Source organism: Aquarana catesbeiana, linkage group LG01, assembly GCF_042186555.1.
Source record: "Aquarana catesbeiana isolate 2022-GZ linkage group LG01, ASM4218655v1, whole genome shotgun sequence".
Taxonomy (NCBI): domain Eukaryota; kingdom Metazoa; phylum Chordata; class Amphibia; order Anura; family Ranidae; genus Aquarana; species Aquarana catesbeiana.
In genome coordinates, this window is record NC_133324.1 from 480821415 (window position 1) to 480848425 (window position 27011).

The 27011-nt window shown below is 37.5% G+C and overlaps 1 protein-coding gene across 3 annotated transcripts in view; it reads left to right on the plus strand.

The window, feature by feature from the left end:
* Positions 1-27011, plus strand: part of PAX5 (paired box 5) — a 324021-nt gene that overhangs the window by 205872 nt on the left and 91138 nt on the right. For 2 of the 3 annotated variants that reach the window (XM_073591718.1, XM_073591728.1), the window contains exon 7: positions 18034-18144. The exons of the other annotated variant lie outside the window; for it this stretch is intronic. In XM_073591718.1, the coding sequence (XP_073447819.1) occupies positions 18034-18144 (111 nt within the window). The remainder of the gene's footprint in view (positions 1-18033; positions 18145-27011) is intronic. 3 annotated transcript variants of the gene reach the window in all.

Here is a 27011-nt window from a genome sequence, read left to right on the forward strand (position 1 = left end):
TTATCATTTCACTTGCTAATTATTTCTTGTTTGTATTACTAATGTTTCTAATAGCAAGTTGGTGTTTTCCTATGTATTTAAATCTGTTGAACTGTTAGCAATTCGAGTATATTAATGTAAACAGCCACTAGTTTAAACCTAAAGCCATGTAGTCTTGTTCCTTAATCCAACCTGCCCTAGTGAGGCCTCAAGAACTTATCCAGGGCTTACTTTAAATCAAGCAATTTTAGATAACAGTTTACGGATTATACACTCTTCCAATATATGTGTAAGGATTTTTATTTCCGTTATTGATTTTCATTCTTCAGATTTGTGTGAAATATTCTATAATGAATAAAAATCCATTGTGCATTTATTTTCTTTATCTTTTTTTTTAACACGTTAAAAACTGAGACTTTTATGAAGGTATTCTAATATAATATCTATAAGTAATTTTATGCTATCTTTTCTTACAATAGGCTACATGCATGTAACAATTCAAAGACCAGTGTGCAGTATCTCATGATATTTTTTTTACAGATCTGACTTGGAAAATTATGGTTTTATGGTTATTGTGAGTGGCTGCACTTGCATAATCAGTGTTTTTTGCATTGCTTTATTCAATTGGTCCATAAGTGTGCAACACAAAATAAATAAACACTAGTATAATAAACATCACATATTTTGTTAAAGAAGCTAAAAGAGTGCAACACATGACCCAATTAGACAATAGTGGCGACTACACAGAACCAAATGCCTTCTCGGGCATTCTCAAATAGCTAATCCCTAAATCTTTACTATGACTATTGACCATCTATAATCCTATAATGACTGTATGATTATCTATATTAAAATAGAAAATGTTATATACAGTATTTGCAGTAAAAGTATTCACTAGCCCTGAATTTTGTTTGCTAGCCTTTTCAACATTCTTTATTATTATTATTATTATTATTATTAATATAAATAATAATATAAATAATAATATTATTATTGTTAATATTACTTTAAGCTTTTGGAACCCTAACAAAATATCAGTGAGCCCCCATTCACACTGAATCCGATTTTGGAATTGCGCAACTTCTCTTGAATTTCGCACAATTTCAAAGCCCATTTCAGGTCAGTGCAACTTTGGGTGTGACTTGGCTGACATCTGTGCGACTTAATGCGACTTGGGTGGGTTAACCTGAACAAAAGTTTAATAAAAAAAAAGAAGGAAGTGAATCCAAAAATTGAAATAACAAAACATTTAAAAGTATAATTTTACATATGTGTATGTTATTTTGAGTTTTTGGATTTGTTTCACTTTAGTCAGATAACCCCCTCCAGGCTATCCTGGACCAGCTTCCAGCATGGACAGTAAAAGGAGAAGCAGCAGAATGATAACCTTATCTCTCTATCACTACTTTCTCTTAATATCAGCATGCTTCTAGTCAGCACATGAAATGCCTGGATCCTTGTTCTGCTTCTTTCTTTCACATTCCTAGCCCTGCTGTACAGGGATTGTAAGAAAATTATACCAGGTCCAATTCAGGTACTTACACTGCTTGCATTTAAAAAATACATTTAATGATGTATTAATTATTACAGAGCATTAACTTGTGTCTTTTATATCCGCCTGGATTTTAGCTTTACGCTTTCAGCAGATGGTTTTATTTCAGAGAAATAGCAAGCAAGACAGAGAACAGAAAGGAATTCTTCTATATTTACTCTCGGTAGACTATTAAGCAACAATTAATTTGGCTTTTGAGTCTTCACTAAAGCCCATAAAGGCGCACAGTTGTCAAATGGAGTTCATTTTAATTTCCTTTCAATCACAGTAAATTATTCAGGTGATAAATCAGCTGGGGCAGCTCCTGGCTGTAATAGAAACCCTAATTCCTGGCTAATTATCCAGCCCTTTGCTGCCAACAGATCAATACACTACAAAATAGAAAAGGCTGTTGGTCTATAGCTAGATAGACAAAGACAGAAAGACAGCTGGGAAAATTGTGTCATCAACATGACCTTTTTTCGAAGTTCAGAGGTCTTCAGGGGTTAAACAGCACAGATTTAAGGAGTGTGCCACCGTTAGAATGCTAGTTTGAGAAGTATGGTAGCAGCATGCCATAGATTACACCCATCACAAGGATGGTCCTCTATCTGCTTTGTCATTTGCTTATCATGCATGTGTCTAAATGGTTTGTCTGCGGGGATTAAGTATTTTTTTTCCCAACATAGACCAGAGTTGTTCATTCATCATGTCAGTTCTGCCCTTGACCTCAGTCCTTCACTAGAGGTTACTGGAGTTTAGAACCACACAGAACATGAGGCATCTGTACTGACACCAACATTACCATGCTAATTATACTGGCCCTAAATTGGTTGTATTAGAATAATAAAAGGACACTTTTGGATAATTACAGTACTGCTTTATACCTAATCTCACACTGTAAAGCACAGATAAATAGCTGTGTATTCAATTACATTTATTTATACATACATGCATAATTAAATATATTATATCATGATTATTAATAGTGTAATATAGAGCTAGACTTTTGTTCAAATTTCTTAGCCTTTATTTCACTATTTATATATGTTCTCTTCTATTTATTGCCTGTAAAAAAGGATTAAATAAGATATACCAGGCACTTGCCTAGAGTAATACTTTTCACTTGTTGGGTCGATCGTTTATCATTTTTAATGTTTCACGATTTTGTAGTACCACACAGCATTTCCTCAGAAGTTTAAAGTGTAATTAAACTTCCACCATTTTTTTTTTTTTATGAGGCCCAGGAAGCTGTTAGCCATAATGTGCTAGTATGCACAGATTTACCTGAGAAACAATCCCCTCCAGCATCGCCCTGTCATCACTATTTGGGCATGGGTGCTGCCATATACCCCAAATCTTCCTTCTGGGTTCCATATCTTCAACTGCTTGGTTGGCCTAGCTGCGATGAAGACACTCCCATGCTGAGCTCATTTTTTTTATTCTTGCAGGTTTAATTCCACATTAATAAAATGTCAAAAGAGAATGACCAAAAACACTTCAAAATCAAAACACCACATTCCCTGAATTTTCCTTCCATCCCTGTATCCTCAATTATTTCCAAAATAATCAAAATCTAGATTTCACCAATAGGTTCAAATTGGCTAGAACAAAAACACTTGAAAAGCCTGCAAATAGAGAGAGCTTTGCAGCATGTTTTTTTTTAATCTGCTGCCAACAGCACCATTTTGGTCTATAGTTTCTATCTGAAGCATTTTAACCATGGTAAACAGAGCCATTTAAGTAACAAATGACTCTGCAAAACAGAACTGGATGATCATCATCTCATTTAGACAAGTTAACAGCAAAAGGCACAACCTCCTAGGTCCTGAAAGGGTATAACTGTCACTTCCTTTTAACACTGCTAATTCCCCGTTTTCCTTCTGCTATTTTCTGAAGGGTGCACAACAGCCACTTTCTTTTAGAATTCTGCTAAATTGCCCTTTTTTGCCCTTCCTCCTCAAGGATGCATAGCAGCAATTTTAGGAGGACTGCTAGCACATTGTTTTCTACCTCCTCTTCTTTTTCAGATCCCGCCATAGGTGGAGGATAGTTGTGATACTGGTGATGAGATTGAGCAATGTGGTTCTGGCATTGAGAAGGAGGAGTGTAGCAAAAATAAAAAAGACAGACCTCCTTTTCACAGCAGGGGAAGGGCAGACAGCATGAAGAGGAGATGAGAATGTATACAGCCAGGGAGAAGGGCAGGCAGCAGTAAAAATCCTATGATCGTTGATTGTCTCTCTTCCCTAAATATTTCTTCAACAGAAAAATTAACCGCTTCCCGACCAGCCGCCGCAGTTATACTGCGGCAGGTTGGCTCCCCTGCGCAAGCCGTCGTACCTGTACGTCGGCTCGCAGGGGCTGGGATAGCAGGCGCGCAAGCGCCGCCGGGGCCGGGGTGTCGATGCTCGTGGCCGATGGTCGCAATCACTGCTGGCCACGACTGATCGTGAGCAGGAGACACAGAACAGGGACCAGTGTATGTAAACACACGCTTCCCTGTTCTGTTCTGAAGAGGAGTGACAGATCGTGTGTTCCTATTAGCTAGGAACCGCAATCCGTCACTTCCTCTAGTCAGTCCCCTCCCCCTTCAGTTAGAATCACCTCCCAGGGAACACAGTTAACCCCTCGATCGCCCCTAGTGTTAACCCCTTCACTGCCAGTGACAGTTTTACAGTAATCAATGCATTTGTATAGCATTGATCGCTGTATTAATGCCAATGGTCCCAAAAATGTGTCAAAATTGTCCCATGTGTCCTCAATAATGTCACAGTCATGATAAAAATCGTAGATCGCCGCCATTACTAGTAAAAAAAAAAAAATAATAATAAAAATGCTATAAATCTATCCCCTATTTTGTAGATGGTATAACTTTTGCGCAAACCAATCAATATATGCTTATTGTGATTTTGTTTACCAAAAATATGTAGAAGAATACGTATCAGCCTAAACTGAGGAAAAAATATTTTTTTTATATATTTTTGGGGGATATTTATTATAGCAAAAAGTAAAAAATAATGCGTTTTTTTCAACATTGTCGCTATTCTTTTGTTTATAGCGCAAAAAATAAAAAACGTAGAGGCGATCAAATACCACCAAAAGAAAGCTCTATTTCTGGGAAAAAAAGGACATCAATTTTGTTTGGGTACAACATCGCAGGACCGCGCAATTGTCAGTTAAAGCGACGCAGTGCCGAATCACAAGAAATGCTCTTGTCAGGAAGGGGGTAAATCCTTCCAGGGCTGAAGTGGTTAACATGGGGAGTCCAAATCATACACTTGGCTGTTGTGCTTGTGCCTGTTATATAAGGGTGCCGCCATTTGTTTCTGGCTTCTAATGTGCCCTTTTACCTTATCCACCTCGAGGGCACATATTAGCCATTTTTTAAGATGATGATTTATTGAATTTAAAAAAAACAAAACAAAAGGCAAAACAGTGTACTATACACCATTATAAGAGACTGCCAATACAGTTGTGGTCCACTCTTATACCTGCAAAAGAACAACCGATAATCACAAATTGAGGTAAGAAAAGAATAACAAGCATCTATGGCTAAATTCAATGGTACACAACAGCTCAAGTTTGATATATTGTACAAGAATGCGGTGAGGTCAAATGAAAGCACAGAGCGACTCAACAACAGAGGATAGGTCCTGTATAGTGTTAGCTTAACAGACATAGCGTAGACCCATGACATATGAAACTATTTCCTCTGTCTCTATTATTTTTTTTGTATAACTACCATAAATCAATTTGCAGTATCAGAATTCTCCATCAACAGAGACCAGATTTTCTAAAATTTTGAGTGACATGATCTAGTCACTTTTTTGGGGGATAAAGTTTTCAGAATCTGGGACTAATATGCACTTATGCTTGTACACAACCAAAATATATGAAAAAAAATTGTATTTAGGCTGGTGGACCCAAATGGCTCCAGGTGTTGAAAGAAATGGTGCATCCCATTATGGGTATTTATAGAGGCTTCAGAAAATGACCCTCAATTAATATCAAATTTATTATGGCTTGATCCTAAAGACCGCTTTAAAATTCATAATCCCATAACTAAACACTTCTTATCTCTCTGGGATAAACTAAAAACCAAATATCAGTTACAATCTCCACACAATCCTCTCCTTTCTTTTATCAGAAATCCGGCCTTTTATCCGGCATGGATCTACCCAAATTCTTTTAAAGCTTGGACAACATCAGGCATTCAGACACTAAATGACTTCATAGCATCTAAATCATTCCTTTCATTCCCATCGCTTAGAGAAAAATATGATCTACCAAACTCTGAGATATTTAGATATCTCCAAATCAAAAATTTCTATACACCATTCCTAAAGGGGGATACACCATTATCCCAATTATCCATTTTTGAATCAATCTGTACAAAAGATCCATTTGCTAAAGGTACAATTTCATCACTTTATAATCAATTATATGGAGTAGCAAATCTTAATAGACCCTCTTACGTTCAGAGGTGGGAGGAGGACCTGGGACGAACTTTAGAAGACACGGACTGGTCTAACATATGGCTCACATCTAAGTCATCTTCACCCAACATCTTAGCACTGGAGACAAATTATAAAGTCCTAACTCGCTGGTACCTTGTACCCGCTAGAGTGGCAAAATATTCACCTAATACCTCAGCTCTTTGTTTTCGAGGATGCCCAGAAATAGGCACATATTTACACATATGGTGGACGTGCCCAGTAATCCAAACCTTCTGGAAGGAAGTCTTCGTGATTGCATCTAAAATATTTAAAAAAATAATACAACCAGATCCATATTTAACTTTACTTAATCTAAAACCGGAATGGTTAACACTCTCTCAATTCAAACTTATGATCCAACTAATAACGGCTGCAAAACAAACAGTGGCCAAGGCATGGAAATCTCCTACATTGGTACTAGCAGAAACAATTCACAGAATGAAAAATACAATGTGCCATGCTAAGATGGTTGCCATCGATCAAAATCAAATTCCAAAATTTGAAAAACTTTGGCATCCTTGGATAAAACAACAGTTCCTGTCAAACTTCAATGACTCTGTCCTGTTGCCATGGTAACAGATTAAATGACTTACAGAGACACCCATTCTAAGGCTTCAAAGAGAACTAAAAAGAATAATAAACTGACGAGCGGGACAACCTTGTGGACCATACCTCTACCTTTCAACCCTTTTTCTTCTTTCTCTTTCCTTTGCTCCACCTTACGATTAAAGCTCATTATCAGAATTTATTTGACCTATATACACTCTACTTGTAAACAATATGTATAGTAGATATAAATCATTTAAATACCTACAAAAGTAACTAAGGAAATGATATATATCTTTAATTTAGGTTTACGTGAACCCAATGTTTAATATTTGAAATTTCATGATATTTACCTATATAAACCCTACTGTAAAACAATGAGCTTACTTTATAGATCCTTGTAAACTTACTTTATGTATCTTTATAACATTGTATACTCAATAAACTTCTTTTGACAAGGAAAGAAATGGTGCAGATTCTGTTTCACAGTGGAGTGTGCCGGAACTAGTGATTGGAGTTAACCTGGGTTCTATTCCATGCTCTAGTAGTGGCCCACCTCAGGGAATGAGGGGATACAGGACCTGATATCCCCTATAGAGGATTAGCTGCAGGGCCTTGTAGGAACCTAGGACTGCAACCTCTACTTCCACTTCTTATTCAAGGAGTGATTGATCAGCGTTCTCTGAAACATTATGGAAAGGGGAAAAAAATGATGTTATATAACAATAACAATAATGTTATTTACTTAGAACAATATTTTTAGATTCGATTTTTGGGTTATTTAAATTTTTTAATATAAAAATATTTTTAAGGCAAGTAAACAAAGCAAGGGACAGCAAGACTGTAAATGAAATACCTACAAGCAATCATATCCAAGAACGATTGCCGCACATATTATAGAGACCCTTCATCAGAGAGGGGTGAGTTTGTGACTGCAAAACTGTGTTTTAATAACCAAGGGTGATGGTGTGCATTTTTTGGGTGCACAGTCTTTAACGGTCAAATAAATACAATTAAATAAAAACATAACATGATTTAAATAAAAGGAATTACAAATTAAAAATAAAAATACAGTGTTTTTTTTCAGAGACAACAGCCAGAAATATTGTACAGACTTGCTCCACTTTTACAAGGCCGCAATTTAAAAGGGAGAAACCAGGCAGGTTTAAATCTTAGAGATCAAAATGATAGTGTGTTATAATTCAGATATATTGTACAGACTTGATGCACACGATGTAAGCAAGTTTAGTAAGCACAGCTTAAGATGGGGATACCAAGCAAGTTTCAATAAAAAAAAGCAAAAAGAAAATTAGAGTGTAGTATTTTATTTAAAAAAACTGAAAAAATGTTCAGCCTATCCACACTATATGAAATGCTATAGTAGGCTGCAGATTCATAGCAAGACAACAGGAAAAAAATAAATATTGTACTGACTCCATGCACAGTATCTAAACACTTTAAAAAACTTTTTGTTAAAAAAAAAACAAAAAAACTAGGGTATATTTATTTTGCTTAAAAAAGCCACAGAAATCTTGTAGTAATGTTGTGCACAGCATTTAAAGTGGTATTAAATCCAAAACCAAAACTGTAATATATAGCAGCTTACCAATCATTAGATGTGGTTGCTGCATTCGTTTTCTTTAAGGCTTTTTTCCCCTGTTTTCATGTGATGGTCTGGCCAGTCATACACTTCCTGTATTAGTGTTTTCCCACTCTGAATGAAGGAGCACTAGGGGAACACAGCAGACAGCAGCATTGTTAATCTGGAGGGAGGAGAGCGTTAAATGTACTAGCAGTTTTGGATACATTTACAAATTGAAGCCAAACTCCAACTCACACTGCAGCTACACAAACAGTTACAGCAGGTGTTTTAAAAGCTGATCATTGTAAGCACCCCTGTCAGTGGTAAATTGTTTGTCACAGCACTCTTAACTGATGCATTTGCAGCAGAGCTTGTTCTGTTAAAAAAACAACAGACTTAAGCTGGCCTTAGATGTGATTTTCTTTCATGCAACCACAGTCTATGTTGATGGGGCAATCCTTCCCACAGAGCCATTGTGTTCTCTCAGCAGTAGGGCGGGGGGGGCGGGGAGGGGACTGTCCCCGCCTGCAGAACACAGTGATAACTGCTAGTTGCTATAAAAGCCACTAGCAATAATCACATGTATAATCTGACAGGCTGGTTGTACCCAAGTTGATCAATCGATCAACTTGAGTACATTCATCTTGCTCATAAATGGCTTGAATCTCGGTCGGTTCAACAGTAACTCGGATTCAAACCGTCTATGACCGGATATGCTGGACAAATCACCATGTGAAAATAAAAGAGAGGAAGCCTAAAAAATAAAACGAATGCAGCCAACACATCTAAGTACAAGTAGGCTGCAAAAAATGCACATAATGTCCCCTAATGTGGGTCCAGCATTAATTATGTTGTTCCTCTGGCTGGTGATGTTTGCCTGTCATCACAACTTCCGCAGCTTGACAATGTTGCCCACCTGCACTACCACCATTAAATGATAGATGCCTGGCTGCTGTTTGTGAACAACTGCTCCCGGCATTCTGGGTGTCATCATTTACCAAATATGGTCATGACATGCCTTTCAATATTGGGTGGGTAGCTTGCAATGAGAGTGGTCAAGGCACCCTGCTTACAAGACACCATACCTCACTGTGACAAGGGCCTCTTGCCCACATCTGGCCCCCAAGAGGATGTAGGGATTTGTTGGAGCAAAATTATAGGGATCTGGAAGCCCCCTTTATATGTGGTCAGTGACATCACCCAGGATCCCCAACACTGTTGGAAAAATTCCAGCAAAATTGAGGATATGGTTTTTCATTTTGATGGCAAAGAAAGAAAGAAGTACCCCCTAAATGGGACTTTAAATGCCAACAGAACTACAAAAATGTAATAAAATGTATGTTTTATTGAAATTGGTTAAAAAATCGATCCCACATGTGATTATTGATAAAAAACACATAACAGACAGCGCGCTCCATGGATCCCCAGAAGTTGGACAAGGACTGAGGGATACATATTCAGTACACTCTCTCCTCTTATATGAAGGATTGCGGAAAGGCCTGACACCCGACCTATACTGGGAGATCATTCCTTGACCAAATAAGTTTCTGCTACCAATTTGACATGAAGAGTGTGTGGGGGAAATTGATACTGCATCCTCGGTAGGGAATTATAGGTTGAAACGGAGGCTAGACCAGCCCTCCAACCACGCCATCCACTGTCAGTGATGACTCAGTCTCTGCCTGAATATTTGTGTGCTGCACCATTTACTATATGCTGAACATAGATTCTTCTGTATAAATACCCCTGACGAAAGGGCTTGAACCTGAAACACGTTGGTTACCGAAGATTTTTCTCAGACATTGGAGAGTAACTACTCAGACCTTATGTACAATAATATTCAACTGCAAGAAATTATGTGTTTTTGTTAATTGTCCATGTGTTTTTTGTCAATCATCACATGTGTGATTGATTTTTTTTACCCAATTTCAATAAAACATACATTTTATTACACTTTTGTAGTATTATTGCCATTTAAAGTCCAATTTAGGGGGTGCTTCTTTCTTTCAACATATAGGGATATGACAACTCACTACAATGTTCTGTTATGGTGAAAATATAATTCTTTTGATGGCAAAGAAACATCATTGGGTGGTGGACAAACATCATCGGATGGTGGGTCATCCTGATTAATGATGGATGTACACCGCTTGACAATGTGATCAGTGCTGGATTTATATAGTTTGGGCAATAAAGGACTTTTTGCAAAGTTTGAATATCTTTATTCATTACTTTCGACTTTTTTGGAAATGCATGCCCAAATAAGAGTCTGGTTTGAATTTTAAGGGGAACCCCATGCCTTATTCCTCCACATTTTCTATTTTTAAAGGGACAGTACAAACAATGGTGTGGACGGCTACACACCTTATAATAAGGGTGCCCCAAGATAGATGCCCCCCCCCGGGAATGAGTATAGGGTATATTAGTATCCCTATTCTCTTGTGGTGTGCTCACTCACTATACATTATAGTCATGTTAACAATTTTGATACACTCTCTTTGGGTTACCCTGTTAGTTACGCTTGCTTTTGAATTAAATTAGTGTGCAGACCTGAATTATTATTTAACTGACCCATGGTATACCTGCCACTGCCTATTCTACACAAACTGCCCTAGGTAATGATTTTTAAAGAATTAATAATCTATTCAGAGAGACAAAACACGTGTGAAGTTTTGGCTCGTGACATAATTTCTGCTCTTTGGAACACATGCTCACACCCAGAAAGTGCGAGTGGAGTGACGCACTTACCCTAACGTGCTGGTTATACTTCATGCCAGGGTAGGCACTACAATATGTGAATGACATGATTTTGAGAATTTATACATTTTTAATAAACAGTATTAGGCAATATGAGCTTTTCCTGTCTTTTTGCATACAAACCAGTGTGGATACTGAAGAGGAGAATGCAGAGGGGGATTCATAGAGGCTGAAATATAATTACAAGTGTTTTGTAGACCACCTTATCAACATAAGGGGTCATCTTATCTAGTGAGTGCATTCATAAGTGGGGGAGAAGGAGCAAGCACTAGAAGAGTATTCACTGGAACACTACCACTTTTAAGTGTGAATTCTCATCCCGTTTTCACATTGGATTTGCTGTGGTCACTTGAACTGTTCGTTTTGGACACAGGTCTTGTTAGAATTGAAGATTGGTCACCGCGTACAGCATACTCACTGCAGATCTCTCTCTCTCTCTATATATCCCAGTCTTAGTCCGTAGGGTTCAATATTGAGTTGGCCCACCCTTTGCAGCTATAACAGCTTCAACTCTTCTGGGAAGGCTGTCCACAAGGTTTAGGAGTGTGTCTATGGGAATGTTTAAACATTCTTCCAGAAGCGCATTTGTGAGGTCATGTGTACGTGTACGAGAAGGCCTGGCTTGCAGTCTCCAGCTCTAATTCATCCCAAAGGTGTTCTATCAGGTTGAGGTCAGGACTCTGTGCAGGACTGAAAAACAACCCCACACCATAATCCCCCCTCCACCAAATGATTTGGACAGTGCACAAACAAGGTCCATAAAGATATGAATGAGTGAGTTTGGAGTGGAGGAACTTGACTGACCTGCACAGAGCCCTGACCTCAACCTGATAGAACACATTTGAAGTGAATTAGAGTGGAGACTACGAGCCAGGCCTTCTCATCCACATCAGTGCCTGACTTCACAAATGCGCTAGTCAAACATTCCCATAGACACACTCCTAAACCTTGTGGACAGCATTACCAGAAGAGTTGAAGCTGTTATAGCTGCAAAGGGTGGGCCAACCCAATATTGAACCGTACAGACTAAGATTGGGATGCCATTAAAGTTCATGTGCGTGTAAAGGCAGGTGTCCCAATACATTTGGTAATATAGTATATATATATATATATATATATATATATATATATATATATATATATATATATAGGATATTATATTATATATAGGATATTATATATATAGGATATTGCACTTTTTTGGGACTGTTATAATAGATTTATATTATCAAAGTTTTAAAAATGGGGTTTATACCTGTAAGGCCTTATATGTAGTAAGGTTCATTCCTATGGGCTTGGAGTATATGTTTATTGGCGCACAAATAGTTGTATGCAATTTTTCAGCACTGCACCTTGATTAATATATACATCTTCTGGATGCCTAGGGGGACAGCTGTTGGGGTGTTTCACATATATACAGAGGGCAGGTGCACAAAAGCTTTATTTAATACTGAGCGACTTACCTGTAGGCAAGTTCAAACTCATATTTCAGTCTTGCAACATGTACTTAGCACACATTCAAAATATTAGAATGTTCTCAACACAGGTACAGTATAAACTACAACATAAAACATATACTGTACAGAGCCCCTTTAAGGCACAAGCACAGATCAGACTGGTGGGTCTGCATAATTTTCTTAAACAAGCAACCATATGTGAAAATACAAATTATTAAGACATTTCAACAAACCAGCAAAACCAAAATATACACTCTGTTCTGTAGCTTTTTAAAAGTTTAGAATTTAGGGAGGGAACCACAGAATATCTAGTAGGCGGAGCCATGCAAATCATTCCTTTATGCTCTGGCAGCTAACAGAACCACCAGCTGGTATATAGCATAAATACATAATGGCCTAATAATAGATATAACAAGATACAGTACTGGCAGTCCCCTAGTTACAAACATCCAACTTACAAATGACTCCTACTTACAAACGGAAGAGAGACAACAGGAAGTGAGCAAAAATCTACCCCTAGGAAGGGAAATTCTCTCCTGTAAGAGTTAATATGGGAAAAACGTACCTCCACTGATGCTTTATCACCAAGGCTTGTTTCCACAACCACCCAAAATGTTCAAAATCCAATTGTCATAGGGACAGAAAGTGAGGTGAAATCTTCTGAACAGGGGCACAGACAGCAAAACAAATGTTACAGGGGTGATAACCCTTCCCTATGATATCCAAAAAGCTTAACAATAGTTTTTTTGCTGGAGCTACACTTAAAAAATGTACCTGTTTCGACTTACAAACAGATTCAACTCAAGAACAAACCTATAGACCCTATCTGGTTTGTAACCCGAGGACTGCCTGTATATGGGTGGTCAGTAAGGACTATGTTAATTTGCTAATATTTTACCTTAGATCATGGCAAGGACAGTTTGAATCAGGGTTAGAGTATACAGTATCTAAAACTAAATCTTTTGTAATAATCTCTTATCTTGAAACTTGCAAAGCCATTGGTAGATCCACTGCTTTGGTGCAAATGTTTTATTTTTTTTGCCCCTTAACCAAAACTAATTTAAATATCTGAAAGGTTTCTCTAAATAAAACAAACATTTATTCATACGCGTAAAATATTTAGTTTTTTTGGTCAGCATGAATACCATATAGAAGATATTAGTTTATAACATCTGAGATAGCATTATAAGCCCCTACGTCAACATATTCTGGCATACGCTGTTATTTGCTATTAAATAACACCTGTATTTTGAGTTAAAACAGCACCTTTAAATAACCATTAAATCTCTCTGGGGTGCCCCTGGAATTTTACGTACAGATTGAAAAACTGTGAGCTAGAATAATCTGACAACATTTGAATATCATCTTAATGGAAAAGCACATGAAAATTCTGTGTAAGAAAATTTCACTTGTTTTGACACCTCATTTGTTTTATCAGAGCTCTTTCATGTCATGAGATGAGCCATTTCACCAGCTAATGTGCTGTAGACCCTCTAATAGCTTTCAAATGTTATTGACAGAAGGTCAGACGAATTGGTGCTGAAATTGACCTGCAGAAGATTTTCAGGTCTTCATAGTGATCTACTGTTAAACATCACATGAGAAAGCAACTTCTAATAGCAAACAAGCCACTGGAAGCTGAAATAGCTTTGTGCACGACATTCAGACAGTAACATTGCCTATTAATGTGTGTATATTGTTTGGCTAGAAGGATTATTTGATTTGTTAAGCTTTATTTTGAATAGCATCATATTTCAATAGTCAGATGAAATATTAATGTATTTGGTTAAGGTATTTTATCTTTTGATTCCTTGCATCTTGATGAAAATTGATAGCCAGAGAAGAAACAGTAACCAATTAGATGACTTGCATTTGAAAACACAGGCATGGGGGCAGTAAGAATATTGGAAATATGGGAATATTGACTTATCTCCTGCAGCTATAAGAAAAGCAAGTTATATAAATCTATACTAATGCCAACATTCCTGCTGACTTGTTTAATGAACTGCAATCTTAATGCAGGAACTGCTAATTTTTAGGGAAAAGTGCTTGATTCTCTATGTCACTTACATTACACTTTTCACCTGACAGCTATTGATTTCTAATTAGTGTTTTTTTTTTAAGTTGATTAAATTGTTCAAGATTCCTATACATTCATCTAAACAGGTTTTGCTACCTATTTAGGCTCAAATATGGGATAGAATACTAACTTCTTTTTATAACAAGCAGGACAAAATAAGGTATTCTAATAATCTTTTCTATTTTCTAACAAAACATATGTTACTGCAAAATACATTGTTTCCTTAAATGTGTAGCTACCTAAAAAAGAGAATTCTAATGTAAAAGTAGCAAAGTTCATCTGTTAGAAGTCCACCTTAAAGTTCTCCTGTTAGTAGAATTCCACCTATTAGTAGATACCACCCTCTTAGCCCCTGTACAATATGTAGTTACCTAAATAAGAGAACTCTAATGTAAAAGTAGCACCCTCTTAGTCCCTGTAACATCATCACAATGAGTACAGTGCTTTTTAGGTTGCCAGAGCAAGGAGGAGAGACTACCACTGTACTACTTATGCAGCTCTGCTTTCTGCCTTCTCCATTGGTAATTGTGGGCAGTGTGATGCTGTCAGTCACAATGCCTTGGGGAAGTGGAGATAGGCATGGCTAGGCATTGAGGAGGAGGAGTATTAGCAGTTACAATCCTCATCACGAAAAACAGCAAGGCAGTCTAGTCCATGCAGCTACAGTGCTAAACAAAGTGATGATGCTGCAGTGATTTCACCATGGGGAAACTGCATCATCACCCAGTTTCAGAAAAGGCACAATCACTGGTTAGATTAGGTATTTATAACAGGACAATAGCTGCAAATAACAAAACAAGACTAAGCAGTAAGCTGTGATCTATCTATCTATCTATCTATCTATCTATCTATCTATCTATCTATCTATCTATCTATCTATCTATCTATCTATCTATCTATCTATCTATCTATCTATCGATATATATCTATATATAGATATAGATATATATCTATATACCGTATATATTTATTTAAATTACCTACAGTCGTGCTGTAAGATTAAGCTATGTGGAAAAGCTTCCTTTAGGACTATTCCTACTATTCCTTTATGCTTGCTTTTTTGTAGACTGAAAAAAGGCACGTAATATACATTTTTAAGATTTCATGAACCCTTAAATGTTCCTGAGCTCTTAATGTACATGTCACACTTCATGGAAGCAAATCTGCCTATATTGTTTCACCTTGCATTTGCCCAGGTGAACATTACAAGTCCATCTTTTCTCTTCAGGTGGCATTCAGTAATACCACATATACAGTGCCTTGATAAAGTATTCATACCCCTTCACATTTTCCAAAGTTTGGCATGTTACAACCAAAAATGGCACATAATTGTGAAGTAGAAGAAAAATGATAATTTTTTTTTAACATTTTTTACAAATAAATATGTGAAAAGTGTGGCGTGCATTTGTATTCAGCCCCCTTTACTCTGATAACCTAACTAAAATCTAGTGGAACCAATTGCCTTCAGAAGTCAACTTTAGTAAATAGAGTTCACCTGTGTGTAATTTAATTTCAGTATAAATACAGCTGTTCTGTGAAGCCTTCAGAGGTTTGTTAGAGAACCTTAGTGAACAAACAGCATCATGGAGGCCAAGGAACACACCAGACAAGTCAGGGATAAAGTTGGGGAGAAGTTTAAAGTTTATAGAAAAATATCCCAAGCTCTGAACATCTCACGGAGCACTGTTCAATCCATCATTCAAAAAATGGAAAGTATGGCACAACTGCAAACCTACCAAAACATGGTCGTCCACCTAAACTGGCAGGCAAGGAGAGCATTAATCAGAGAAACAGCCAAGAGGCCCATGGTAACGCTGGAGGAGCTGCAGAGATCCACAGCTCAGGTGGGAAAATCTGTCCACAGGGCAACTATTTTAATTGTGCACTCCACAAATCTGGCCTTTATGGAAGAGTGGCAAGAAGAAAGCCATTGTTGAAAGAAAGCCATAACAAGTCCTGTTTGCAGTTTGTGAGATGTCATGTGGGGCACACAACAAATATGCAGAAGAAGGTGCTCTGGTCAGATGAGACCAAAATTGAACTTTTTGGCCTAAAAGCAAAACACAATGCACATCAGCCTGAACACACCATCCCCACCATGAAACATGATGGTGGCAGCATCATGTTGTGTTAATTCTTTTCTTCAGCAGGGACAGGGAAGCTTGTCAGAGTTGATGGGAAGATGGATGGAGCTAAATACAGGGCAATCTTAGAAGAAAACATATTAGAGTCTGCAAAAGACTTGAGACTGGGGTGGAGGTTCACCTTGCAGCAGGTCAAGGACCCTAAACATACAACCAGAGCTACAATGTGTTAGACTGGCCCACTCAAAGTCCAGACCTAAATCCAAGATTAGCTACACTGTAATTGTCAGCAGGTATGTGTCTTAGTCTTCAGCTGAATCCCTGTGTTCCTGCAGAGCAACCTTGGACCCATACAGTACAAAGGGTCTTTGCTTATGCCCAAAGTTATATCAACCTCTGTTCTTTATCATCCAGCTGTTAAATTTCAGAACCTTGGCTATCAATAAAAGCCATGGCATTTTTACAATAGAATAAAAAGGGGTGGGGCTTAGCAATGAAACTGCATTTTAGTGCAGGGTGCCTGAATTTTAGCACTGCTGTTACCCAGGAAACATCTTAGGCCAGATCAATTTACCTTTAGAGTGAACTTGTGTCTAGACTATGCACACTTTAGATTTGGATGATCACAATTCTAAAAGTGTTTGTTTTCCAGCAAAGCGAAATCTAAGCAGACAGCAGTGCAATGATGAACCAATTGCATATACTAGTCAATATATGTATGTATAAAAAAAACAAATAAAGAATATATACCGTATATACAATAAAAAAACAGAAGCAGGCATTTCACAGATATTTAATTTCCCATTAGTATAATTTCTATATAAAATCATATCTGATAACATACTGTATGTTTATATTATTTATGGTATTACTGTGCTGTTTAATTGTATCTAATTTATCATGTATATGTATGTAATATATTTTTGAAGGCTTTTTCACATCATGTTCTTCATTTTTATCATCTATAGTACTATGTATATAGTGAATTTTATTGATTACTTATGGGAATAGTACAGGTTAGAGAGTTGTTATTTTTAAGTACTTTCAGGGGTGATGGTGGTACTCACAACTATATATTACATTTCAAGTTTTTGATTAATAGTCAATTGTCATATTATTATAACATCTGTTGTATGTGGGGGTTTTCTATTGTCTACTGGGTAATTTTTTGCTTGTAGCCTAATATAAATTTGTGTCACATATTTTTCTTTATGACTCAGTTTTGGTAATTTTTCCCGATATTTCACGAATCATATCACAGAATTTGAAACTGTGATAGGGCCATGTGCTGGACTGCATGCACTTAATTTGCTGTTTTATTGTTGCATGTTGGGAAATGGATTAGTCAGTATAATGGGAAATTGTAAACATAAGTGGGGATATCAAACTAAATATTCTTTACAGTATTTAACATTTGAGCTAAGACATCTTTTAAATGCAAAAAAATAAACAAGAACACAATCAGAACACGATCACAGTGGGGGTGATCTGGTTCTGAACATTACCTTATGGTTTCAGCAGGTTCGTTGGCTCCCACGTTTGGAACAGGTTGAGTTTTCTGGCGGCTCGACAGCTCAGTGGCGCGATTTTCGACTTTCCCTTCATCATGAGCCACACAGCCGAACCCCGGTAAGTCCACTTGCTTTACAAGCGAGCTGGGAAGGGACTTACTTTCCAAATAGTCTTTTCTTTGTGAGGCTCTCTCACTGCCCTATGACATTTTTAATGACAAAATAATGCAATTTACTGTGTTTTTACTAATAGTTTTAGGGTCAGTAATGTTAAATCACTATTGTAATTCTAATTTTTCAAGTTTTTACAGTGAGAATATGTATTTGACTTATACTTCGTTCATCCCGCTATTATGATGCTGTCCAAGGTACTGAAAAGAGAATATTTGGCAGAGTAGTAGAGTCAATTTTTGAGTTTTGCTGTATGAGGTGCTCAGGTTCATTAGCACTTCAAATTTGTTTTTTTTTTGTTTAGCAATTGCACAAAGTACAAAAGTAAAAAAACAAAGTACAACATTTTAAAAAAAAAATGGCAGAAAATGTCTTGTTAAATAAATAACATAATATAATTAAAAATGGCTATCATGTACCTTTGTGCACTTATACTTTAGTGATGTACTGTTCAGAGAGTCTACCAATTATCTATATTATTAATTATGCATAGTCAACATAGGAAAATTGTTATGGCAACAGGAGATGCTTACTTTCCATGTTAAGTAATCATGGGCCACATCATTTTTATATACTGCCTAACAAAGATAGGCTAAGAGATAATGGCCTATATACTATATATGCCTGGGAAAGCTTAACTTAAGACACTGGGGCTGATTTTTTAAGGAGTACACAACTATGCACACATGATCAACATTATTTTTTATCCAGGATATAGGTGGCCAGTGGCAGCATGTTATTCAAGAATAAACACTGATATATTAGTATTAAAACTGAGTACAAAAGACCAGAAGCAACAGCTGTCTATGGATAAAAAATGGTTAGAAAGGGATTCTTTGCAACAGTATTTACATTATGATATATCCTGATGCCTTAGATATCAGATGCAAAAAAAAAAGACACTAAATACTTTTCTGCCAATTAACATTTCCTCTGAGCCCATGCCATCATAGGCCAGAACTCAGTTTGTAATTAAACAGTGAAAAAGAAGCTTCACAGTGATGAGCTCATCTCCCCATCACTTTAGCTAACTATGTAGCTGTGTAATTTAAAGTAAATGTAATGTGCTTTGCTCATGCAATGTAACGCAACACATTTACTTTAATGAAAGGCCTACCAGTAGTTTATACTTACCTTCTTTTTGGTTTCAAAGTATTTCATTCAGACACCAGAAGTGAAGAGAAATACCCAAGACTTCAGCGTATGGAGAACATGTCACTTGCCCACCTTACTTTCTCATGACAGTGCTTTGTGACCATTTGCAACTTGTAACTTACACCTCTGCTCTTTACTCCTGGCTGTCTAGTGGAGTTATAATATTAAGTATAAGATTCTGGTAGGGGTTCCATTAAAGTTGTTTTGCCCTGCATGAGCATATCACAGGTTTGCTTAAAGGTTGGACACTTTGCCAAATTGTAACTAATGCTTTATTTGTTTGTCTTCAGGGACATCTCTCAGCTATGATTCCAGCCTTTCTCAGTTTAGATATCTAAAACTGAGCAGATAAATTACACCAACTGTAATGAATGCTAAGTATAGATAAGTAAGAAATTCTTTTAGAGAAATCAAAGTAATCATACCATTACAGCCTTCAGAAGATGCAATCAGGTAGCATATGCAGTAGAACATGAGCATTCATTTAATACTGGAAAATCCCTTTTTGGTGGTCACAGCTATTAATTAATTTATAATGGAGCATTCCTTTTCACTCAGAGTGTTAATTTTCAGTCTTTTAAGTTGCATAATATTATATTGTTAAAAGAACATTAAATACTAATACAGATTAATTAAATGACTTAAATTGTTGAATTCACAACAGTCATAGAGTTTTGGAATTGACCAAATCTTTCAATATATCTAAAAGAAAATTCAACATTTAACATTATTTGCCACATCATTTCCAGCTCTGGAGAAAGTAAAATTCGAAGCTATGGAAAGTTCTAACAAAACTAAAAATATTCAGTCTTGAATTGGTGACATGTTATTGCAGTTGCAATTTATGTCATGTGGTTAGCTGTCAAGTTGTTCTCCCACTGCATCTTTGGTTTTCAGATTTAGTACAGGGAAGTAATGCAGCTTCACAAGCAAAGTCCAGGGCAGATTTAGTTAAGCACCTAGTAACTGGGTGACCTCTGTATAGCTAAATGGTTTTAGCTTTCTTTCAATGCCTACAAATACCTGCCAGTTTGTTTGGAACCAATGCTGCACCAGCAAGCTCTAGCTACACTACCTACCACACCTTGCCTCTTGTCCCTGCCATGTCCACCACCAGCATCACTATGTTGAATAGTGCCGTCCATGTTGCTTTTTTTATGTTAGCAGAACAGAAGATCCACTAACATAGTTACAGTGAGTTTGAAAAAAGACACCAAGTCCATCAAGTCCAACCTATGTGTGTGATCATATATCAGTATTACATTGTATATCCCTGTGTGTTGTGGTCGTTCAGGTGCTTATCTAATAGCTTTTTGAAACTATCAATGTCCCCCGCTGAGACCACCGCATGTGGAAGGGAATTCCACATCCTTGCCGCTCTTACAGTAAAGAACCCTCTATGGAGTTTAAGGGTAAACCTCTTTTCTTCTAATTTTAATGAGTGGCCACATGTCTTGTTAAACTCCCTTCCGTGAAAAAGTTTTATCCCTATTGTGGGGTCACCAGTATGATATTTGTAAATTGAAATCATATCCCCTCTCAAGCGTCTCTTCTCCAGAGAGAATAAGTTCATAAGTTCAGTGCATGCAACCTTTCCTCATAACTAAGATCCTCCAGACCCTTTATTAGCTTTGTTGCCCTTCTTTGTACTCGCTCTATTTCCATTACATCCTTCCTGAGGACTGGTGCCCAGAATTGGACAACATACTCCAGCTGTGGCCGGACCAGAGTCTTGTAGAGTGGGAGAATTATTGTTTTATCTCTGGAGTTGATCACCTTTTTAATGCATGCCAATATTCTATTTGCTTTGTTAGCAGCAGCTTGGCATTGCATGCCATTGCTGAGCCTATCATCTACTAGGACCCCCAGGTCCTTTTACATCCTAGAATATAGAAAATGTGCATATCACACATTAAGCTGCTGCTTATTGGACTACATTATTTGGAATTTTATTTTTATTTATATTTTTATTTGTCTATATTTTTATTATTTTTTTCAATGTTTATTTAATTTTTTGACTGAGCGCGTTTTTTTCCCCTTTTAATTTCCTTTTCCATCCTAGATTCCCCCAGAGGTTCTCCCCCAGTGTATAGATTGCATTCATATTTTTGCCACCTAAATGTATTATTTTACATTTTTCTACATTAAACCTCATTTGCCATGCAGTTGCCCACCCCATTAATTTGTTCAGATCTTCTTGCAAGGTTTCCACATCCTGCGGAGAAGTTATTGACCTGCTTAGCTTAGTATTGTCTGCAAATACAGAGATTTAACTGTTTACCCCATCCTCCAGGTCATTTATGAACAAATTAAATAGGATCGGTCCCAGCACAGAACCCTGTGGAACACCCCATTACTTTTAACCATTAACCCCTAACCATTCCGGGTATTCCCCATTTATCAGCACCCTCTGAACTCACCCTTGTAGCCAGTTTTCAATCCCTGTACTCACCCTATGGTAAAGCTTCCTTGTTTAGAGTTTTGTTCCCACTCCAGGTAGGCTCAGATGACCATCAGCCCTCTATGTATAGCTGGGCACCCAAGTGTGCCACGTGACTCCCCTTGATTGCATCAAACTACAGAAAATGAAAATTGTAAGTGTTTCACTAGACATGCTTTTAGTTTGGCATTAATTGCCTTCAGGCTCTAGTATTCATTTTGCTTTAGTCCTATTTAAATAATACATAGGAATAGTCCTCTGTGAGTAAGCCTAGGGTCATTTTCCACATCTATGTGATTGTGTTTGTAAATTAGAGATGCCACAAATACTTTACATAAGCAAATGCCACATTCTAACACAATCGGATTCCCGCCAGTTCAATTGTTTTGCCTTTTTCTTTTTTGCCATTCTATTCCCCTGCATTACTGAGGCCAATTTAAACAGCAAATGCAAATATTTTTCATCTCTCATTCACACCGCTTTGTGCTCGCGGGACAGCCTTTTCATTGTATATGTGTGTGCTTGCAAGAGATTTACTGCCTTGTGGCATGCCACATGTCTTAAAAATTACTGTGCCCATTTTCTAGTGAAATAATTTCAACAAAGAGTGGCTCCTATTACAGCCAGAGAAGCAGAGACGTCATGATTTATTATTATTTATGGTCCCCGGGCCTTGTTTATGCACGATGGGTTAGGTGCGCGGGATAGCAATGCCATTATGCAAATGACATTGAATGTCCTTTCTGAGCCTAAATAATTTTTGTGTTGGACGATTAAACCTCATCTGTTATTGATATGGGCTGCAGTCGGGCTATTAAAGAGTCCCAACAGTACTTACTCCCAGTAATGGGAAAATTGAGAGGAAGAGTCTAAACAATTGCCTCTAGTGTGCTGTGATTGTCTGCTAGGAGTAGAACATAATAAACCCCCTGAATAGAAATTGTGTTTACTACTTAGGGATAAATAAAGAGGGGAGAAAATGTAATAAATTACACTTTGCGATTTGAATAGAGCACAGCAGAGCATTGGCGTTCTTTTCAATGTATTTATAGATTTTATTTATTTTCTTTTTTTAGGTAAATAACAAGTAGCTTGGAATGATTCCCATCCAATACGCCGAAGGACAGGCTGGGAAGTGGGGGGTGGCTGCTAGTTAAGTAGAACAGAGGACCAACGTTTGCAATATGGACAGGGGAAACAAGGGAGCTAACATCACCACTTCCCCTTTCTCTCTCTCTTTCTCTCTCCCTCTCCTTTTTTGACACAGCTGTGCAGTTACATTTTGATCAGTCTTGATAGCTTATGAATTCCAAAATTGACAAAATTTATAGAAAAATGAGGATAATCCATCTTCCTTAGCAGCCTGTCAGGAGCTGGCTATACTTCATAATCCTCAATTACAGATGCTATTTTCAGGCATTTACATGCAGATATTAAACACAAATGAGAAACAAAGGAGGAATGGAAATCCAGCTATTTATATGTCCAGTATAATGTTTTTTAGAACCCAGAAATATAAAGCATATGAGATCTTTGTATTTATAGGATCTAAACAGATTTGGATGGGAATTCTTTTTTTTTTCTTTGAAAACTCCTTTGTCATGATGATGTTTGATTACACTAACTGAACTTTGGTTTTGGAAGGAATTTGAGTTTTTAACAGCATTTGAAAATCATCATTGTCCTCTGTGTAAAAAAATCAGCTGTGTAGTAAGCATTTCACACCAAATATATGGCAGTGTTTAGGTAAAAAAAAAGTGAGGAGAGGTGTTTAATCCTAATAGCCCCATGTGTAAAAGAAGGATTAACCACTGTTATCATCAATTTTAAATGTCATTATTGATAAAGAACATTTATTATGGTTTAACATACTTATCCCAGGTAGGTTGTCATGGACTGATCTGTTGAGTTGGTATGACTTCCGCACTCAACCACTTGTAGGGTAGCTCATGAAATGCTTTTCCGGTAATTTGTCATTCAAAACATAACATTTTAAAATGTAAAGTACATTGCTCTAATTTTTTTTTAAACACAGATAACACAGTATAATCAATGTTTCTTTTTCTGCCTTAGTAGGTCAGTTATGTTCTCTCGTCCATCATTTAGATTCAATGTATTAGCAGCCATTCACACCCATGCTGTAATTTTTCTAGTACTAGTTATTAAAGGAAAGAATGACAAAATATGAAATACTATAGTCTACACAGATAAGATTAATAGGAATAAAAACAGAGAAGATGAGTTGCTGTTCAGCTTTAAAAGTGTACACAGGTAATAGTGCTAAGAGCACTAAAGACTCTGTTGCACTTTATATGTATGTATTGCTAAATAATGTGAGCAGAGTTTATAAATAATTCAGGGACATACAGACTGATGGCAGACAGTGGCAATACTACCACAAGTACTTATATGTACAGATGTTTGTTGAAGGGGAGAATCCCACACTAGCTCACAGCCATGAGACTCCAGTATGCCTTGAGGGTGCTACACAAGTTTGGGCCTGGATAATGTTTAAGAGATTTCTCAATATACATTTATGTCCACTGTGTAAAATACAGATATATGCCTCCAATGGCGGCTGGTGCTCAATTTTCTTGGGGGGGGGGTGGCCCACAGCCTCCCCAGGCAGCCAGCCATCCCAGACAGCCAAACAACAACCATCACCCCCAGCGCTCGCTCGATCGATTGCCGCCCCCGTCGCTCGATCGCTGCATAACTCGCCCATTGCCCGCCGGGCCCCCCACCAGCCCCTGCACTTATCCCATCCAGGTCACAGCTTCCCCCCTGCGTCTCCTACCGAGTCCTGGCGGTCGCTTCTACTCCCGGCCAATCAGGACTTAGGACTCCCAGCCAATCGCGTCTCAGGACTTTCTTCCTGATTGGCCGGGAGGAGAAGCAGGAAGACAATAGCGAATAACAAGTGGGTGGGCTTGGGGCGCAGTGCTCTGAACCCCAAGCCCACCCTTTTTGAAGCCAATTAGAGCCTCTGGCTCTAATCTTGTGCTTCTAAAAAAGAAAAAGAAAAACCCATTGGAATCCATGCGTCCAGCGCCCTGCATGCAGATTAGGGACCAGATGCATGGATTAGATGGGCGGCGCCCCTGCACCCTGCCTGGCACCACAGACACATACAGTTGTGCTCATAAATTTACAAATTTTAAACTCTAGTTGGTTTACCTGACCGTGGTTTGGTTTCAACAGAACTCCTCATTTTCCACTTCTTGATTAGAGTTTGAACACTGCTGATTGGCATTCCCAATTCCTTGGATATCTTTTTATTTCCCTTTCCTGTTTTATACAGTTCAACTACCTTTTCCCACAGATCCTTTGACATTTCTTTTGCTTTCTCCGTGACTCAGAACCCAGAAATGTCAGTGCAGCACTGGATGAAAGATACAAGGGTCTGTCAGGAGTCCAGAAACCCATTGACCTTTTATACACACACACTAATTACAAGCAAACAGATCACAGGTGAGGATGGTTACCTTTAATGGCCATTCAAACCCATTTGTGTCAACTTGTGTGCATGTTATTAGGGCAAAATCACCAGGGTATGTAAACTTTTGATCAGGGTCATTTGGGTAGTTCCTGTTGTCATTATGATTTAAAAATAGTAAACACAGTTGATTGATAATAAATGGGTTCAGCCAAACACTAACCATGAGTGAAAGAAAAGTTTTTGTGTTATCATTCATATTCTCTGAAAAATGGCCAAGAGATCATAAATTCTGACAGGTTATGTAAACTTATGAGCACAACTGTATATACATCATGCAAGGTAAATTAGTAATAGTTATATTATTCATGACTATATGCAGGCTGATTTGATCATTGTACAATCAAAGTTTCTATGCTGCTAGATCAGTGTTTCTCAACCTTTTTTTAGTCAAGGCACCCTTTAAAATTATGCACAAGGCACCCAAAAGTATGCACAAGGCACCCTAATCTAAAATTTAAAAACTAAACTAATAGTTTTTAGACATGTGCATTCGTTTTCGTCCGAATGCGTTTTCGTCCAAATTTCAGGTATTTTCGTTATTGTTTTAACAAACGATAACGAAAGTGCAGAATCCGAAAAACGAAAGATCCGACATAAACAAATGCTTTATTTTCGTTTTCGTTGCTACAACAGTTCGATATAGATAGGAGATTCGACATGATGATGACAATAACAATCTGTGTCCATCAAACCTGTGGTCGAATGTGCCTAACCTTAACTCTATTAGTCCAAGATTATTCTACATAGAGAGAAAAGATTCAACATAGAGAGAAAAGATTTGACGTAGGGGAGAAAAGATTCGATGTAGGGGAGAAAAGATTCAACGTAGGGGAGAAAAGATTCGACGTAGGGGAGAAAAGACTCGACGTAGGGGAGAAAAGATAAATAAAAATAATGATGATGATGAATGTTATTGGCTGATTGTAACCAAAGAGGAGGAGCAGTAAAATAGCTAGAACTAAGTACACACGTACTTTGGCTTATGGTGTCTGTTGAAAGTTCTAAGAAGATTCGATGGAGCAGGTAAACTATACGGCGTCGTACAGTTTAGCTGCTCCGTTGAATCTTCTTTGAACATTCAACAGACACCATAAGCCTTCAATGACAGATTCAACCTTAATTTGAATTTTCGGACGAATGCAATTTTTAACGAAAAACGAAATAAATAAAAACTAATTTCGGAAGTAACTAAATAAATTTATTTTTTGGACAAAAAACGAAATTCCAAAACGAAATATTTCAGTGTGCACATGTCTAATAGTTTTCAATATTGCAGCAGCATCCACACACCGGGGCAACCCAACATTAGAGATGATTTTTTTCCTACACCTTGCAAACTGCCAACTGGTACTGACTAGTATTTCAGTTGTTTTCTTCTCCCTAATTTTCTCTCCTCTCTCCGCTAATGTGACCCCAGTGCCGATGAGCATAAGAGGGGCAAACTAGGATGCTGTGCAGGTGGCTGACATCCTGCTTATCAAATGATGATATCATTGATTGTTAGGATGCCAGTGGCTGGCCTGCATGGTACTCAAGGTGGAAATCATGCACAATTAAAACCTGTGGCTTTTTTTAACAAGGTTGAGCTACTTGTTGACAACTTTTGAGCAATTTTTGGGCATTTTGCCAAGGCACCCTTGAAGAACTCAGAAGGCACCCTAGTTGAAAAAGGTTGTGCTAGATATCCTACAGACTAAACTAAACTGTTAGATTAATGGTT